Consider the following 17,909-nt stretch of genomic DNA (forward strand, 5'->3'; position numbering starts at 1 on the left):
TTAATCTTCATGAGGACACTCTAAGTACCATAATTATCTCCATTTAGCCAATAAGAAATTAAAGCATGGAAGAACCAAGTAACTTGCTTAGTAAGTTACAATGCAAGGATTAGAAGCCAGGAATCTGACTCCAGAGTTCTTGCTCTTAACTAGTCCACTGTACCGTGAAATTCAGTCTCATTTTCCATTTTTTTTTTCTAGGATCAAGGAGACGTGTTATCCTGACATCCCTGACCCTTACAAGAGCAGCATCCTGTCGTTAATAAAATTCAAGGTAAATGTTGGCAAATTGTATGTATATCATACACCTATTAAGGACTAACCCAGAGTGGGGGCTGTCAGAATCCTACTTTCCTAGAGCTCCTCAGGAAAATATAGCACAGTAAAAGCCACCTTTATACCCATAGCCATGAAATAGGTGATTGGAGCTTTGATTTCTTCTGTCAGGGGACGTCTTTTGGTTTTCAACTTCACCTCCAGGTTACTTGTGACCAGGAAGGAACATAAACAACATTGAAGCTCTAAGTGTATTTCACACGCTTAATCTACTTTGATGCATGTATGCATGCACACAAATGTCTATATTTACATATTTTTGTTTCCTTTCTAGGAGAACCCTCACCTAACAATAATGAATGTCAGTGACTGTATCCCAGATGCTATTGAAGTTGTAAGCAAGCCAGAAGGGACAAAGATACAGCTCCTAGGCACTAGGAAGTCACTCACAGAAACTGAGTTGACTAAGCCTAACTACCTTTATCTCCTTCCAACAGAAAAGAATCACTCTGGCCCTGGCCCCTGCATCTGTTTTGAGAACTTTACCTACAACCAGGCAGCTTCTGACGCTGGCTCTTGTAGCCATGTTTCAGTACCCCCCAAAGCCCCACCAAGTATGCTGGGACTAATGACCTCACCTGAAAATGTACTAAAGGCGCTAGAAAAAAACTACATGAACTCCCTGGGAGAAGTCCCAGCTGGAGAAACAAGTTTGAATTATGTGTCCCAGTTGGCTTCACCCATGTCTGGAGACAAGGATAGTCTCCCAACAAACCCAGGGGAGCCACCACACTGTTCAGAGTATAAAATGCAAATGGCAGTCCCCCTGCGTCTTGCCCTGCCTCCCCCGACCGAGAATAGCAGCCTTTCCTCAATTACCCTTTTAGATCCAGGTGAACACTACCGCTAACCAGCATGCCGATTTCATACCTTATGCTACACAGACATTACGAAGAGCAGAGCTGGCACCCTCTCATCACCAGTGGCCTTGGTCCTTAATCCCAGTATGATTTGCAGGTCTGGTTTATGTAAGACCACTACAATCTGGCTAGGTTAAAGGCCAGAAGCTATGGAACTTAACACTCCCCATTGGAGCAGGTTTGTCCTAGAAATGGCAGGATCATGGGAGCATGCTTACCTTGCTGCTGTTTGTTCCAGGCTCACCTTTAGAACAGGAGACTTGAGCTTGACGCAAGGATATGTATTAACCACTCTACAGACTCCCACTCAGTACTGTACAGGGTGGCTGTGGTCCTAGAAGTTCATTTTTTACTGAGGAAATATTTCCATTAAAAGCAATTCTTAGATTGAAGGCTTTAATAAAGGCCACAGGAGACTTACTACTACAGCATAAATTGTCAATGTAAATTTACTGAGCGTATTGAATGAAAAAAACTCAGGTGTCTGAGGCCAGGACAGATTTTAGACTTACCTTGAACGGATAAGAATCTATAGTTCACGGACATAGTAAAATTAACTCTGTGGGTGGGGCGGGGGGTATAGATCTAATCTAATATGTAAAATGTGTGATCAATCAACAAGATTTCCACAATTCTTCTGTCAAGCTTACTACAGTGAAAGAATGGGATTGGCAAGTAACTTCTGACCTACTCTCAGTTGTACATCTGCTCCATAGACATCAGTATTCTACCGTAATTTTTGATGACTACCTCAGAACATAAAAAGGAAAGTATATCACGTAATTCCATTCAGTGTTTGGTTCCTTTCAAGAACTGGCTATAAACAGCCTGTTTTCACTTGGCATGCTTTGGACTCTGCACTACGTTGTCTGGGCCAAGATAACTCTGTCACAGTTATATTCATATTATGCTAAAGTGGTAAAATGAAACCCATTGTTGGACATAATTTAGATATAACTAAAAAGTTCTATGGAGTGGGAAATTCCATGTTGGCTTTGGAGCAACTTTGTCTCCTCTGAACCAATATATTCCAAACTAATATATGCAAAGCACCTGGTACACAACTGGTATCTTAGTACATGTTGGTTCTCTTGGTGCAATCTCAGCTCACTGCAGCTTCCGCCTCCCGGATTCAAACAGTTCTACTGCCCAGCCTCCGGAGCACCTAGGACTCCGGGTGCACACTACCACACCTGGCTAGTTTTTATATTTTTAGTAGAGACAGGGTTTTACCATGTTGGCCAGGCTGGTCTCGAACTCCTGACCTCAGGTGATCCACCTGCCTCAGCTTCCCCAAGTGCTAGGATTACAGGTGTGAGCCACCATGCCCAGCCTATTTGTCACATTATTGGTCACATTTATTTTTTATTTTTTGAGATGGAATTTTGCTTTTGTTGCCCAGGCTGGAGTGCAATGATGCAACTTTGGCTCACTGCAACCTCCGCCTCCCAAGTTCAAGCAGTTCTCGTGCCTCAGCCTCCCGAGTAGTTCTGATTACAGGCATGCACCACCACACCCAGCTAATTTTGTATCTTTAGTAGAGATGGGGTTTCACCATGTTGGTCAGGCTGGTCTGGAACTCCTGACCTCAGGTGATCCGCCCACCTCAGCCTCCCAAAGTGCTGGGATTACAGGCGTGAGCCACTGCACCTAGCTGTCACATTTCCAAACAAGCACGAAAGGGGTTCCTTTTTGTCTTCCTGCCTGCCGTCAGCATGGTAGAAATGGCTCTGCCTATGCTTATGCCTCTGGTGCCCAATGCCTTGCACTGTGCCCTTCAACACTATGAAGAGAAACAAGTAGCCACACCTCAAAATAATGTGGCTGTCAACTGACCTAAATAAACCTACACAAACCAGTACTTGCCTTTTGCTGGAAACATTGATTATGTGCTCCTCATGTAGTAGAAAGTGGTATCCTGATTAGTCTAACAGTTGTGTTAGACTTTAGGGCCAGTATTGTCAGCATTTATTTATTTATGTACCTTTGTTATGATGGGATTACATTTTTCATTTGAAACTTGTTCACAAAAATGTCAATGACATTGGTGACTGATTTGTACATATTTTTCATACAGTTTTGTTTAAAAAATAATTCACACAAAACCTTGAAGTCATTTTTAATACTGAAATAAATCTTAATTAAAATATTTCATCATCACATTGTTTTACCTCCCTCAATGAAATGAAAATCTAGTAATTAGATACATCACCTCATGAACTTACTAAATAAAAATGTAAATTCCTGGGTATGACTACAAACCTCTTAATCAGAATCTTTGGGGCATGGACCTGGAATCTATTTTTCATCAGTTCCCAGGCATTCATCTACACACTAAACTTTGAGAATCACTGGCCTAAATCAAATGAAGTCTTTCTGAAATACAACAACATGCCAATAGGAAATGCTGGGCTATGTAACGTTTGTCTTCATAATATCACTATGACCTATAGTCTTGACTGTAAACATTTCTTCTCCAATGGTCATAACCAAATAAATTCATGTTCAAAACCTTAGTTTTCAATACTATATGCCATCTTAACATGGCTTTAGGAAGTGTTATTCAGAAACTTTGAAATACATATTCATGTGTCAGAAAAATGGAGAATTTCAAATATACACAAAAGTAGAAGTTTAATAAACCACTATGTATCACCACCAGTCCCAATGGCCACTACCCATGACTGTTTCAGCTCCATCCATACCTCTGTTCACTCTCCTCACGTTTTGACGCAAATCATGATATCATGATTTCATGCAAATATCTGAGTTCTCTAAGCTCTACTTCTTCTAATATAGTCATACTGATTGTTAAAAATTGCACCTAAAATCACAGTAGTAATTCCTTAAAAATAGGATATTTGAGTGGTGGACGGCACTGGCATTAATGGCCTTTAAATCCTGCATCAGCCTGTGCACGGTCCTCACCTGTGTGCGGGGGACCTCAACAATTCAGGATGGGAGTTGGGACCTCTTCACACAACAGTACGACTGCTGAAACGCTTCCTACATTCAAACACCTAACCCAAACTAATTAGGGTCAACCTTGTTACCTACTAGAGTGTGTACTGATTAAGAACATCAAGACTTAATATCTTATTAACACTTCTAAGAGTTCTGTTGATAGGCATGGGCAAAGACTTCATGTCTAAAACACCAAAAGCAATGGCAGCAAAAGCTAAAATTGACAAATGGGATCTCATTAAACTAAAGAGCTTCTGCACAGCAAAAGAAACTACCATCAGAGTGAACAGGCAACCTACAGAATGGGAGAAAATTTTTGCAATCTACTCATCTGACAAAGGGCTAATATCCAGAACCTACAAAGAACTCAAACAAATTTACAAGAAAAAAACAAACAACCCCATCAAAAAGTGGGCAAAGGATATGAACAGACATTTCTCAAAAGAAGACATTCATACAGCCAACAGACATATGAAAAAATGCTCATCATCACTGGCCATCAGAGAAATGCAAATCAAAACCACAATGAGATACCATCTCACACCAGTTAGAATGGCGATCATTAAAAAGTCAGGAAACAACAGGTGCTGGAGAGGATGTGGAGAAATAGGAACACTTTTACACTGCTGGTGGGATTGTAAACTAGTTCAACCATTATGGAAAACAGTATGGCGATTCCTCAAGGATCTAGAACTAGATGTACCATATGACCCAGCCATCCCATTACTGGGGATATACCCAAAGGATTATAAATCATGCTGCTATAAAGACACATGCACACGTATGTTTATTGCAGCACTATTCACAATAGCAAAGACTTGGAATCAACCCAAATGTCCATCAGTGACAGATTGGATTAAGAAAATGTGGCACATATACACCATGGAATACTATGCAGCCATAAAAAAGGATGAGTTTGCGTCCTTTGTAGGGACATGGATGCAGCTGGAAACCATCATTCTTAGCAAACTATCACAAGAACAGAAAACCAAACACCGCATGTTCTCACTCATAGGTGGGAACTGAACAATGAGATCACTTGGACTCAGGAAGGGGAACATCACACACCGGGGCCTATCATGGGGAGGGGGGAGGGGGGAGGGATTGCATTGGGAGTTATACCTGATGTAAATGACGAGTTGATGGGTGCAGCAGACCAACATGGCACAAGTATACATATGTAACAAACCTGCACGTTATGCACATGTACCCTACAACTTAAAGTATAATAATAATAAATAAATTAAAAAAAAAAAAAAAGAAAGATAAGCTTTCATCTCGAATTTACAAAGCATGTTAAAGCACTCTGCATAAAGTAGAAATTTTAAAACTCTGGAAGAGAGAAACAGTAGAAGAGAGTTTTCAGAACTTTCAGTTAAGATGTTTACAACACAATAGGTATATTCAATTTGAAAGCATAGTTGTTTTATTCCTCTAAGCATTAAGGGAAGTTTTAGTATATTTTAGTTTCTTAAAATCAATACCGAACTAGTACTGTATTTTTGAGTATTTTATATACTAAAGAGTTTTAAAAATGAAACAGTATTTTCCAAGTTCCGCTGCATTAGGACTTTTTAAAAAGATCAGCGGCATGATGAATTTGTAAGTATGCTTTTTAGTTTATTTTGGGGCCAACTATATTTTCAATGACATATACAGTGGAAGACATTGGGAAAAATGTACAGAAATTTGCCAAACTGTCCAAAATGGTTCTTGAGATATATATTTTACCATATTTTATTAACAGACCCTAACTTTGACACTCAACTTTATCCTCTAGAATTCGTAATTTCTGTGGTATTCTCTTTTGCCAGTAGGTAGCTGTAGGTAAGCTTATTCAATCAGGGCAGTTTATGTGTGAGACATCAAATACCTTCCACAGAGATGTCACCATTGTCATACCATCATCACTCATATTGTACATTATTTCCTCAAAAAATTCAGAGCTGTTCTATCTAAAGACCTATTTTCCAAATCCCTATAGATATTTTAAAAAACTACAAAGATGTTTAATTATGAAGTGTTTAAGAAGAATATTACTTTAAAATATTGTAACAGCCACTCTACATGTCTGTGGTACCTAAAAGTCACTTTTGCTTGGAGTCACATGTGTCAGCATCAGCATTACAGGACTCAAATCAAGGCCATATGACCACTGATTATTTTAATATTTCAAATAAAACAATGACAAAGTTTAAGAATTTTAAGTACATTTTATTAACAATGTATCCCTTTGATAAGATTATGCTTCAGGAGGCTTTTAATGCCCTTGACATAAACTGTACACATTATACAAAAACAAGAGAATCACAACAAAAAAAATCAAGATGAGCAAAACCATTTGGGGACAAATCTTATTTAAATTATACACAACTCAATGAAATATTCTTACAGAAAAAATATAAATACTTTTTCTTTCTATGTTACAGTTATACAATATAAATCAGATTTCAATGTCTGTTCAGTGACCTACAAACACCAGAACCTCCAAATATGTAGCAGCGTATTACTAAATAAAAAAGAAGAAAATCATGTGGTTAGAGAGCATTAAGTCTGACACTTTTTTCACAATTCCTTACCACTTTTCAAAACTAATTTACACCATTTGTTTTACAATGCAGCTTTAGGGTTTCTGACAGGCATTTTTGTAACAATTACCTACAAATTTTTTTTCACTCCCCCTCTCTGCCCCAAGACTTTGCATTTTGTGCTAAATCAACCAAGTAGCAAAATTGAAAGGTATGCTTTTTTTGGCATAAATTATATTTTTGAAATTAAATATTCTATAAAGAAAGTAAAACAAAATGTGCAATTTATGCATGCTGTGGTGTAGCTATCCGATATTACATTACAAAAATACTTCAAACAGGAAAAAAGTCCACATTCTGTGAGTCATATAAACCTACTAGGAATGAAAAATACCCTGGAACTTGGAACTGAAGGAAAAAAACAATGCTCCTAGAAAGATTCTCACAGATTTGTGTTCTTTGATAAGCACTGCTATTAATTTCACTGGTATGCTTTTACATGAGATTCTCACTGTAATGACACTTTTGAGATTAAGATAGTAACAGTGTATTTTGTTAATGCAGAGACAATGGAGACTTTTCCTAACTTATGTTTTGGAAAATCTGAAATGTTGGTTCATTCCAAACAGCTCTTCTAATAAAAGTCTCTCAATTTTACCTTTTCTTTTTTCCCATGTTTTAATGGATTGTGAATCTGAGACAAAACTGGAAACATAAGACTAAAGGGGAAAAAATCTTACGTCCAAAGAACATTTCCCAAAGTAGTTTACAAAGTTCATCTCACACAAAATTAGCACCTCACTCTTACCATGCAAAAATAACTGCAGTTATAATTTGAATGACAGACAATTTGGTTTTTATTGCTTAATGATCTGTGCTTTAATGTGGGGATAAAAGGCATCCTCTGAACGGAATGAAATAACATTTTATATAAATAGCAGTAGGAAAATCTAAATAAGCATTGATATCCCACTGTTGAACACTTTGCCGTTGTGATAGATATGCCCTGAAAAACTCAGCTTTAATTATCTCAAGCTCTAGATAAAAGAGCTGAAACCCATTAAAGTTGTCATTTCAAAGGACTTGTACACATTATTACATTATAATAATGTATATACTTCCAAAGAGCCTCTTTTAATGTCACTGTCATATAGAATGTCCTTATTCTGCTAATTGTTATTAGAAAAATTTTAATTAGGGAGAACAGACTGTTTCCCCCCTCCAATCTACCTAAGAATAAACAGGAAATAAAAGTATAATAAATTTTAGAGCATATTTAATTATGAATACTAAATTTCTAATTTCCTTATTTATCAGTATTTACTTAGTATGTGAGGCTGAAATCTGTTCTTGAAAAAAGTTCAATTAGAAATAACAATTCACTTTACGATTAGAAATTCACAGTTTACAACCAGCACAACTGCCCAAATTCCTCCAAATTATTCAATAATTACCAATAGTACAAATTTATATGGACTAAGATTAATCCTAAAATCTTTAAAAACTACAGTATTGACATTATTTTGGTATTCTATAGTCTGTAATATCTATTATTTATAGATGATTTTCTCAATTATTTCTATTACTGCTGATATCATTCCTAACCTCTTCTGCTATAATATTTTTAAACACCTAAGTTAATCACTTGGCACTGCATGTATTTTTCACCATAAAGTCTACTTTTTACAAACAAGTACTCAAAGAAAATGTATTAGACCTGTCAGTGAAATCATGGAGAAACCAAATAGCACTATAAATTTAAGCATAGACTTTTTTTTTTTAAGTATACTGATAACCACAAAGCTCTGAGTATCTCCCCAAAGTAAGTGATATAGGCAAATATGATAATGTATACATACATATTTTTCAAAGTAACAGTAAAAAAAACCCCACAAAACATTCAGGCCAATACTAACTAAGCCTTCTTTCAGGATAGATGACCAAGGTGGGGGTACAGGGATAGTGATGGTGGGGGAGGGGGTGTGTATGTGTGTAAGACAAAAAAAAAAAAAAATCACTGTTAACTTTTGAGGGATTAAACCACAGATTTTATACTCTATATTAACTGAGGTAGTGTTTAAAACGAATGTCTAAAATATGTTAATCCCATTATGAATAAGATTACTACATTACTTCCTTTGGAGGTTTTAACCACTATTTGGTCTAGTAACTCTGACATTTGGTTCTCTGGAAAGGCAGTTTAGTTATCCAAGACCAAAGACCACGATGACAGGCAACGTTCTTAGAAGTACTGTCGACATTTAAATAAACACTTGGGTTCAGTGATAAAGTATAAAAAAATTATCTTCAATTGGATTTTATGAGAGGAAATCTGAAGAACCACTTTTCAACATAAGCAGCAGCTTACAGCCCTTATCTGCTTTGTTATAATGTAAGTTGCTACACAGTGCACATAAGAACAATTCACTGAAGTGCAGTCAAAGAGGTGTTATGTAGTGAGACGAAATGCTTCATCCCAACTGGAACTTTCAGTGCCAGTAAATAAATTTTTTAAAAAAGTATCTCTGTGAGTTATGTTTTCTAGTTCACAGGGTTCTTTACAGAGATCTCAAAGAACAAGCCCATTACAAAAAGGATCTGCATCATGGGAAAATATTAATGTTGCTATGACTGTGTCAAAACTGATGTGTAATTGTAATAAAAATGTTATACACAAATGAATTAAAAAAGAATCCTAATCAGTCCAGCTGGATTTTCTATTTCTATTTATATATAGATCTCAAAAAAGATAATCCTTTCATTTACAAGCATTCAAATGATGATGGCCATGCTATTTTTATATACAAATTTGCATATATGTTTAAATCCTGTAAAAATTTCCAAATATCTTTAGACATATACAAATTAAACAAACAAAAACCTTGCCCTCATCAACTTAACTTCACAAATGGAAAAAGGCAATTAATATACTCATAAACCCACCTATCACTGCATTTAGTTTGTGCAAAACAAAAACACTGATATAAAAATTAAGTTACTGCTGCTTTAAAATTTGGTACTTAAGGCTTTTCACTACAATTTTTCTTAATAACAAGCTTTATTAATGATTTTTTTAAAGGAAATATGGCTCTTCTTTCCTCCATGGAATGTGTAAATTGCAAGCAAACTTATCTTTTCCTCAGGAGATCCAAAGTAGTATTTAATGCTTTCCTATCCTTTAGGTCTAAACTAACAGTGCTTGTTCAAGTTCCTGTTTAAAGCGATGAGATGGAAAGTTGATGAAAGTGGAAGTCCATTGCAAATATATGCACTCTATAAATGGGAAATATTTTTAATTAAAATAAAAAATGATTTTTAAATTTTATTCAAGAACTGTAGTGAAAAACCTTAATTGGTTCATATATCCTGTAATGACACATTGCAACAAAATGAAGAGTTGGAAAACAAGAATCTTTATGCAAGTCTAGTAACATAAAAATAACTTATACGTCCCAGGTTGTTGAGGCTCTTCTTTTGCTTTGAGGTTATAAACCTCTGAAGTAGTGTTACAAACATTAAGAAAAACGTGAAAGGGCCAAAGTTCCCTCTCTAATACCAGCAGTTATAGCACACCCCATTGTGGTAACAGGATGCAGCCTTAGAGACACTGATTCCTGCTTTCCACAAATTAGTTAACAAACAAGGCATCTGTGTATTTACCCTAAAAATAATTCAGAAATAACTTGTGAAGGGTGCTTCTGCATATCCCATTATTGTTCCACTGTCATTATGTTTTTAAAATGAAAAAAATAGAAAACCTATGTAGGTATTCAGTGCTTGGCTCTTGCTACAATGGTAACTAAAACTCTTAAAACTGTGGTAATGAATCATGAACCCCTCAAAAGGCTCAACAAAGGAGAGAAGGAAGTTGTTTTGGTTAGGAAAGTCAGCAGTTCCAACTGTTCATGTACCAGTAACTGCGGAACAGTGTACAGAAGATACTCCTGTCTTTGCTGCCTAGTCAGTTGTATTTTCTGAGGCTTTTAGGAAATCCACAAATATGAATATATATAGTATATATCTATATCCATCATAAATATGAGGTCAGGATTCAGCAGATGTATCAACTATAGGTTGCTTTGGTGGTGTTGCCAACACAGCCTCTGCTTCTTCATGCATCTAGGGAAAAAATAGTGTATCATTAACGACTTTTATAAAAATATATGTTTATATAAATATATAATTTTTTTTGAGACAGGGTCTTGCTCAGTCTTCCCAGGATGGAGTGCAGTGTTGCCATCTTTGCTCACTGCAACCTCTGACTCCTGGACTCAAATGATCCACCCACCTCAGCCTCCCAAGTAGCTGGGAATACAGGCACATGCCACCACCCTTGGCTAATTAAAAAAAAAAAAAAATTGTAGTGACTCAGTCTCACTATGTTGCCCAGGCTGGTCTTGAACTCCTGGGCTCAAGCAATTCTCCCGCATTGACCCCACAAAGTGCTGGGATTGTAGGCATGAGTCACCACACCCAACTATAATGTGTATTTTAATTCAATTCAAACACTGAATTATTCTTGAAAGATAAATTTGAGAAGTACTAATCATACTTACTTGTAGAAACTGTACATCTTGAAATAATTCTTGTATGAACCTCCGACACGGAAGTCTGAATGTGCAGTGTGACAGCAAGTGGGAAACCTCAGAGTAAAGGCATATGTCATCAAATGTTTGAGGATACTTCTCCTTAATTCTAAAATAAAAGATTATGGTGTGATGAAAACTGTAATCATGATGTATCTATTTTTCCTCCAAGGTATCACTTACTTTAAAAATATATTTCCCTACAGATATGGATTAGACAGCATACTTGGGGTGATGACTTGAGAATATAAAATATTAAATATTCCTCTCACACACTTAGATATTCTGAGTTTGGGTTAAAAAAAAAAAAAGATTATCAAAACCTGAATACTTCTCGTAAAGTTGAAGCATTCTTTTTCATTGGCGTGAGAAACTGCAAAATGTATTTATCAGCCTAGGATGATTAAAATATGTTCAAAATTAACTTTTAAAATAGAAATACATCTTTAAAGTTAAGTTGTTAACATCCCTGACCAGGCTATTTCTTCAGATACTTCAAATAACAGCTTTTAGCTAGGAGAGCACCTCAGAATCAGCTGTGGGTTGGGTGGGCGACCAGTTAAGGGCCCACTCCCAGAGCTCCTGGCCTAGAGGTCTGCTGTGGGACCCTGATACCTATGTGGGACCCCAATACCTATATCACTCTTTAAAAAAGCCCTACAGCTGGCCGGGCATGGTGGCTCCTGCCTGTTATCCCAGCACTTTGGGAGGCTGAGGCAGGTGGATCACCTGAGGTCAGGAGTTTGAGACCAGCCTGGCTAACATGGCGAAACTATGTTTCTACTAAAAATACAAAAATTAGCTGGGTGTGGTGGCGCACACTTGTAATCTCAGTTACTCGCAAGGCTGAGGCAGGAGGATCGCTTGAACCTGGGAGGCGGAGGTTGCAGTAAGCCAAGATTGTGCCCCACTGCACTCCAGCGTGGGCAACAGAGCAAGACTGTCTTAAAAAAAAAAAAAAAAAGCCCTACAGGAGACCCTGAGGTGCATTCCTTTTGAGAATCACTGCTTTAAATAATAAGAAAAAAATTAAACCAAGAAATTATGACTTGTTACAAGAAATTATGACTTGTTACATGTAAGCCCACTCTCCTCAAACTTTTTGGTCTCAGGACTTTCTTAAAAATTACTGAGTACCCAAAAAAGCTTATTTTTGTGTGGGTTACAGTGACCATTAACTACTATATTAGAAGTTAAAATTGAGAGAATTTCCTAACATGAATTATTTTAAAAATAAATCCACTACATGTTAACATAAATAACATATATTTTAATAAAAATAACTGTATTTTCCAAAAGTAAAAAAGTGAGAAGAGTGACATTATTTTACATTTTTTGCAGATCTCTTCAAAAGTGAGGCTTAATAGAAGATAGCTGGATTCTCATACTCGCTTCTGCATTCGATCTGTTGCCATATGTTGTTTTGGTTGAAGTATTAAAGAAAATCTAGCCTCACACAGGTATGCAATGCAGTTTAGAACTACTGATGAACTACTGATGTAAGTTAACTAGCCTAACTTTTGAAGTATTTCAAGAATCTTTTCTCAACTTAAAAAACAGAATAAACAAATAATACTTATGCACATAGTTTACTCACGTTAAAAGCCCAGTCTCATGACATTTAGTTGAAACTGAACTACTCAAATTAATGACTAATCTTAGAACTTCTTTGCGAAGGAGTATACGGCACATTGGTGTATCATCTGGAATTGTTTTAACACCTAAAAGATTTCAGGGAGAAGTTAAATATTATCTATATCACAACAAAAATGATTAAAAATCATGAAATTTATTTTTAAACTTCACCTAAAGACCTAAAACTGAGATCAATTACACATGATCTGCCTATCATTTTGGGAGCAAAACTCTAATAAAAGTAGATAGCTAAGAGGCTCTATATCAGTGGGTGATATAGGTGCAATATTTAACAGTGTTAAATTGCTTCACTAAAATGGACGTATTATTGTTTTGAGACAACTTTAATTTACAGTATTTACGAAAAACAAAACCAACTAATAACAGTTTTACTAATAATGACTGGATCTGAATCCGAAGACTCACCTAGTAACAACTCCGTGCTTTTGGTGCTGCTAGCTGAGCCTTCTTGAGACACCCCATCACTGCATCCAGAAATCCCCGAAAACTTAGAGGGAACCACTTCTAAGGGATTATGGATGGTCTGCTCACACCAATCAGAATATGGAATATCTTGAAAGTCTGAAGAAAAAAAATAATTATTTCAATTAAAGCACCATAACGGCTTAATTCCTGTGCTTACATTGCACACTGAAATGAAAGAATATAAAATAACATCTTCTCTAATTGTATGCAATACACCAAACACTCCAAAACTTTTTTCCTCATAGAAAATGATTATAGCATGAAAAGGGCCCGGACAGGGCTGTTCACAGTGGAAAAGGCCTACTCCAGGGATCTGTCAGACTCAGGCCCCACTGTGACCTGGAACCATGAGAGCATCAGCATCTCAGCATAACATAATTTGGCATATCAATGTGCTGCAACTCACCTGCTGGGAAACTGAATTAGAATACCAAAAAGAAACTTGGAAAAGTAAACCAGAGAACTTTAGTCATCACCAGGTTTTTCTGAAGGTGGTTAAGTGATATTCACCAAGAAAAGGTAATACTTTAAACACACATATACTTATTTAAAATTGCTAATATATGTCACTTGTTGATTAAAAAAAAAAAAGCTCAATGTAGGTCTACTTTATTTACTTACCAAATACATATTATGGGCCTGCTGTACAAAGCAGTACATACATAGGTATCAGAAATATAAAAATGTAAAGACTGACAGACCATACCCTAACTGAACTTAACTGAGTGGAAGAACAAAAATAACCAAGTTGTAATAGTCATAATTGTCATAAGAGATCTGTGTGCAAAGGGCAATGAGAGGAAACAGGAAGGAGTGTCAACACCTGCCTCAGAGAGTCAGAGAAGACTTCACAGGCCAAATAATGCTGACATGTAGGATGAGGTGGACTTGCCAAATAGACCACGTATGTGTAGGCAGGGTAAAGAGCAAAGAGAGGACAGCAGGGAAAATATGTTTTTCATGCCTAAAAATTTGTTCAAAAACTTCAGGTCAGTTAGTAAAGATACGTCAACTGCAGGAAAGGAGGAAGGTGAAAAAGATCACTAGACAGATGACACAGTGTCTTGTGTGTTAAGAATGAATAGCCATTAAAGAATTGCACACAGATTAATTCCAGGATATAGTATGAAAGATGAATTGGAAGAGACCAAAATTAGAGGCTAAAATACTAACAACTCCAATAGGGAGAAGCTAAGTGACTGAACTAAGGCTGAGATAGTGAGAATGGAGCAAGAGGGTATATATGATTAATAGGGCTGGGAGATGACTTGTGGCTAAAGCCACAAGTCAGATTCAAATTCAAGTGGATTTACCTCAAAGGACATGATCACTTACCTGAATGACTACATATTGCACTTAGTTGGTTGCTGGGCTGGAAACCCAGAATTTCAATACAGACACAATAAAGGCAGTTATCATCTGTATGTTCCTGTAGTCCAGTGTCTTCTGTACTTTCTAAAAACAGAGAGGCATCTGAATGGATTGAATTCATTATTTCCGTAAGACTCATCTGCTGTCGTAGCAAGTGAAAAGAATTTTTTACAAGACCTCCAGTTCCAGATGGAAGACCTGTGCATAAGTAGATATAAAACATAATCCAATAAAGATAGTACTTTTCAAGGTACCTTAAATTATGTGAAATTTTTAAAAAAGCTAAAGCACATTTTATGACTAAAAATCTAACTGGAAAGAAAAAAAGAATAATTTGCCTTAAATTATAAAAATAAGGAAAGCCAGCAGATGTTTGTTATTTTAATATAGAGTTTTAAATACAAAATGGAAAAACTGAGATTATATAATGCATCATTTCAACTATCTTCAATATTTGCCTAAAGATATGTAATAATTCTAAGTATAAAGAGGCATCTGTTTAAAAAGTCATCAAAATCATAAAGCTATAAAACCTGTGGCTTATATTTACATATTAAAATATAACAGTTCATAACAAAGATCGTGTATTTTATAAGTACATTTCTATCTCTCCTTACTCTAAACAAACAGCTATTTCCTGGATCTATGAGGATTTGTGTTACACATTGTTCATGTGCTACTTTTAAAAAACAGAAACAACTAATTTGGTTTTTATTTCCTTGAAAGGTTGAGTACTTCACTGAAAACAATGTTAAGTCCCTCACACACACACACAAATGTGGTTTAATTTTAAGCTGACTTTAACAATTGTTTTGGTATAATTTTAAAGTTGATCCAAAAGAGAGTCTTCCTAAATTTTTAGTGTTATCCTACTAGAAAGAACTAAGAGTTTTCTTTTGAATATAAAGAGGCATCTCACAAGTACAAAGCACAATGCATTACCTCCTGCATCATGGGCAAATGCTCTTGCACCTCGATCATCATGTGGCGGTATGTTTTTTGTCTGAAAATAGGGAATATCCTTTACCTAAAAAAGATATAAACCATGGTAAGTCCTGCTATAAAAATAAGCCCACTTTATGAAAATCAGCAAAATTAAACAAAATACAATTAAAATAGATATAGCATATGAACCTATAATCAAATTTACTGAAGGTTCAACTACCAAAATTTAACAAAGTAACCCAAAAAGTCTTTATTATATTCTTAGTGAGTAAATGGACATTAAAATAATTATTTTAGTGTTTATCTAAAATGTCTTTAAACTTCTAAGAAAAATGTGTTCTTTAGTACTATATACCTTCTAGAGATCTGTGGGCATCTCCTGGGATTAGGGTCACCTTAAATTACTGGGTACCACATGTGGCTACCTTTCATGGGATAAATAGGAAGGAGGATTTTAAAATGAAGTATAAGTTAAAAGTGACTAAAAAAAAAGTTAGAAATTTCACAAATTTCTACATAAATTTCTATGGATAAAGTAATCAAATGAGATACTGATTTAATATGGAAAGAGAGGGAAGGATAATGTTCTAAGGACTAAATAAAAGAGTACAGAGTAGTTGAAAAAGGTAAAATAATTTTAATCTTAAAGTTTCTTTAAACAAAACAGTCTTAAAAATCATGCTGCCCCAAACTAGTGCCCACTCTAAATTATGACTTCTAGTAAGCAGTTATAGAACATGAAAAAACAGGAAACCAACTCATAGGAAAACAATAAAATGTATGATGATACCTGGAATATATCATTTATATCCACCGGGAGAGCAAGACCGATGTAATCATCTGAACCCCCGTATGTGGCACTGGACACCATGGACCGCACTGAGGAGGATCGTTGCAGGGTATTTTGATTAATAGGACTCAATAAATCTTCTTTATCCAATGATGCATAACTTAAGGCTTTCATGAACCTATAAAACCATAAAAAAAACCACTTGTATTAGTTTCTTGACCTGTTATTTTAATCATATGAAGAAATAACATATATTCCTACCTTCATAAAAGACAAGCAGCTAGTCATGTATTAAGCAGTGTCATCTTGTTTACTGGGAACACATAAACACTTTAAAATATTAGCTGTTATAGACTGCTATGTAAAAGGTCATCAGTAATGTTGACTGTTACCAAAAACAATTGTTACGGTCGCTCAGGTAAAGGTGAAAAGGTGAGCAATTAGAGTAACTTTCAACATCTAGAAGTAAAAAAAGAAACTGACCTCAGTAGTCAAGAGCATGGTCCAAGGACTATCTTCATAATCACTTGAGACTACTAGATTTGGCATTTATGTAATTAAGGATATGTGTATTAACTCTATTTAATATTATATTTGTAAAAAATAGGATCAATTATATATCATTATTTGTGTGATAATTACCTTAATGCCTTCATTATCAACATAAGATTTATGTAGCACACAAGACAGACACAAGAGAAAAATGGTCATTTATGACAAGAGATATCCTGGTATAAAGCACTGATATTTCCACAATGTACTGATATTTCCACAACATACTCCTTACTACTAGAGATTCCATAACAAATATGATACACTGATATTTCCATAAGATACATCTTTCTCATACAGATTCTTATGCAACAGACACGCTAAAATATTTACTTGGCATCTGCTGTATACATACAAGGCACTATGCAAGGTTCCACATTTATATACATTTATATGAAGATATTTTTATTTGGAAAACCAAGTCTTTAAAATGTATGAATGCAGCCTAATATTAAATCAAAGCCTAATATTAAATCAAAGAATTATTTTGTAAAACACACAAAATAAACGCTTTCTAAATAGTAGCTATTAAGATTATCATAGCAAAAACCAAGCTCCTAATTTTCACCCCAAAAAACAGTCTTTCAAACTGTAATCTGTTACATTTCTTTGATTCCATAAAACTCTTCAAAGATTACTGGAGTGGGAGGAAAACAATTATTGGATAATTCCCCTTCCCAATTCCTATTTCAACCAGTATAGCTCCCTTTTTATCTGTTCTACCTATTGGGTTTCCATATAAATCTTTATGTGGAAAAGGAATTTCTCTGCTTAAAAAACAACAATACAAAAGCTTAAAACCACTGATCTAGTGCAATCTCCACCAGATAAGGTAACTGAGGCTTAGGAATTTTTG

At 35.6% G+C, this 17,909-nt stretch overlaps 2 protein-coding genes across 18 annotated transcripts in view; one reads left to right on the top strand and one right to left on the bottom strand.

The window, feature by feature from the left end:
* Window positions 1–13,992, top strand: part of OSMR (oncostatin M receptor) — a 106,455-nt gene extending 92,463 nt beyond the window's left edge. For 4 of the 8 annotated variants that reach the window (XM_009208318.4, XM_017959507.3, XM_017959508.3 and 1 more), the window contains 2 exons: window positions 202–274; window positions 611–1,627. In XM_009208318.4, the coding sequence (XP_009206582.1) occupies window positions 202–274; window positions 611–1,186 (649 nt within the window). In that variant the 3' untranslated portion in view covers window positions 1,187–1,627. Of the gene's footprint in view, window positions 1–201; window positions 275–610; window positions 3,357–12,615 lie in introns of those variants that run through there. The other 4 variants (XM_009208317.2, XM_009208320.2, XM_003899599.5 and 1 more) reach the window with 2 other exon arrangements.
* The window catches only part of RICTOR (RPTOR independent companion of MTOR complex 2), a 128,943-nt gene continuing 117,776 nt past the window's right edge, over window positions 6,743–17,909 (bottom strand). For 8 of the 10 annotated variants that reach the window (XM_003899598.5, XM_021939315.1, XM_021939316.2 and 5 more), the window contains 7 exons: window positions 16,502–16,679; window positions 15,709–15,793; window positions 14,731–14,964; window positions 13,336–13,491; window positions 12,872–12,995; window positions 11,245–11,383; window positions 8,680–10,807 (listed from right to left, as the gene is read on the bottom strand). In XM_003899598.5, coding sequence (XP_003899647.1) covers window positions 10,733–10,807; window positions 11,245–11,383; window positions 12,872–12,995; window positions 13,336–13,491; window positions 14,731–14,964; window positions 15,709–15,793; window positions 16,502–16,679 — 991 coding nt within the window. In that variant the 3' untranslated portion in view covers window positions 8,680–10,732. The other 2 variants (XM_021939311.2, XM_021939318.2) reach the window with 2 other exon arrangements.

Source organism: Papio anubis, chromosome 5, assembly GCF_008728515.1.
Source record: "Papio anubis isolate 15944 chromosome 5, Panubis1.0, whole genome shotgun sequence".
Taxonomy (NCBI): domain Eukaryota; kingdom Metazoa; phylum Chordata; class Mammalia; order Primates; family Cercopithecidae; genus Papio; species Papio anubis.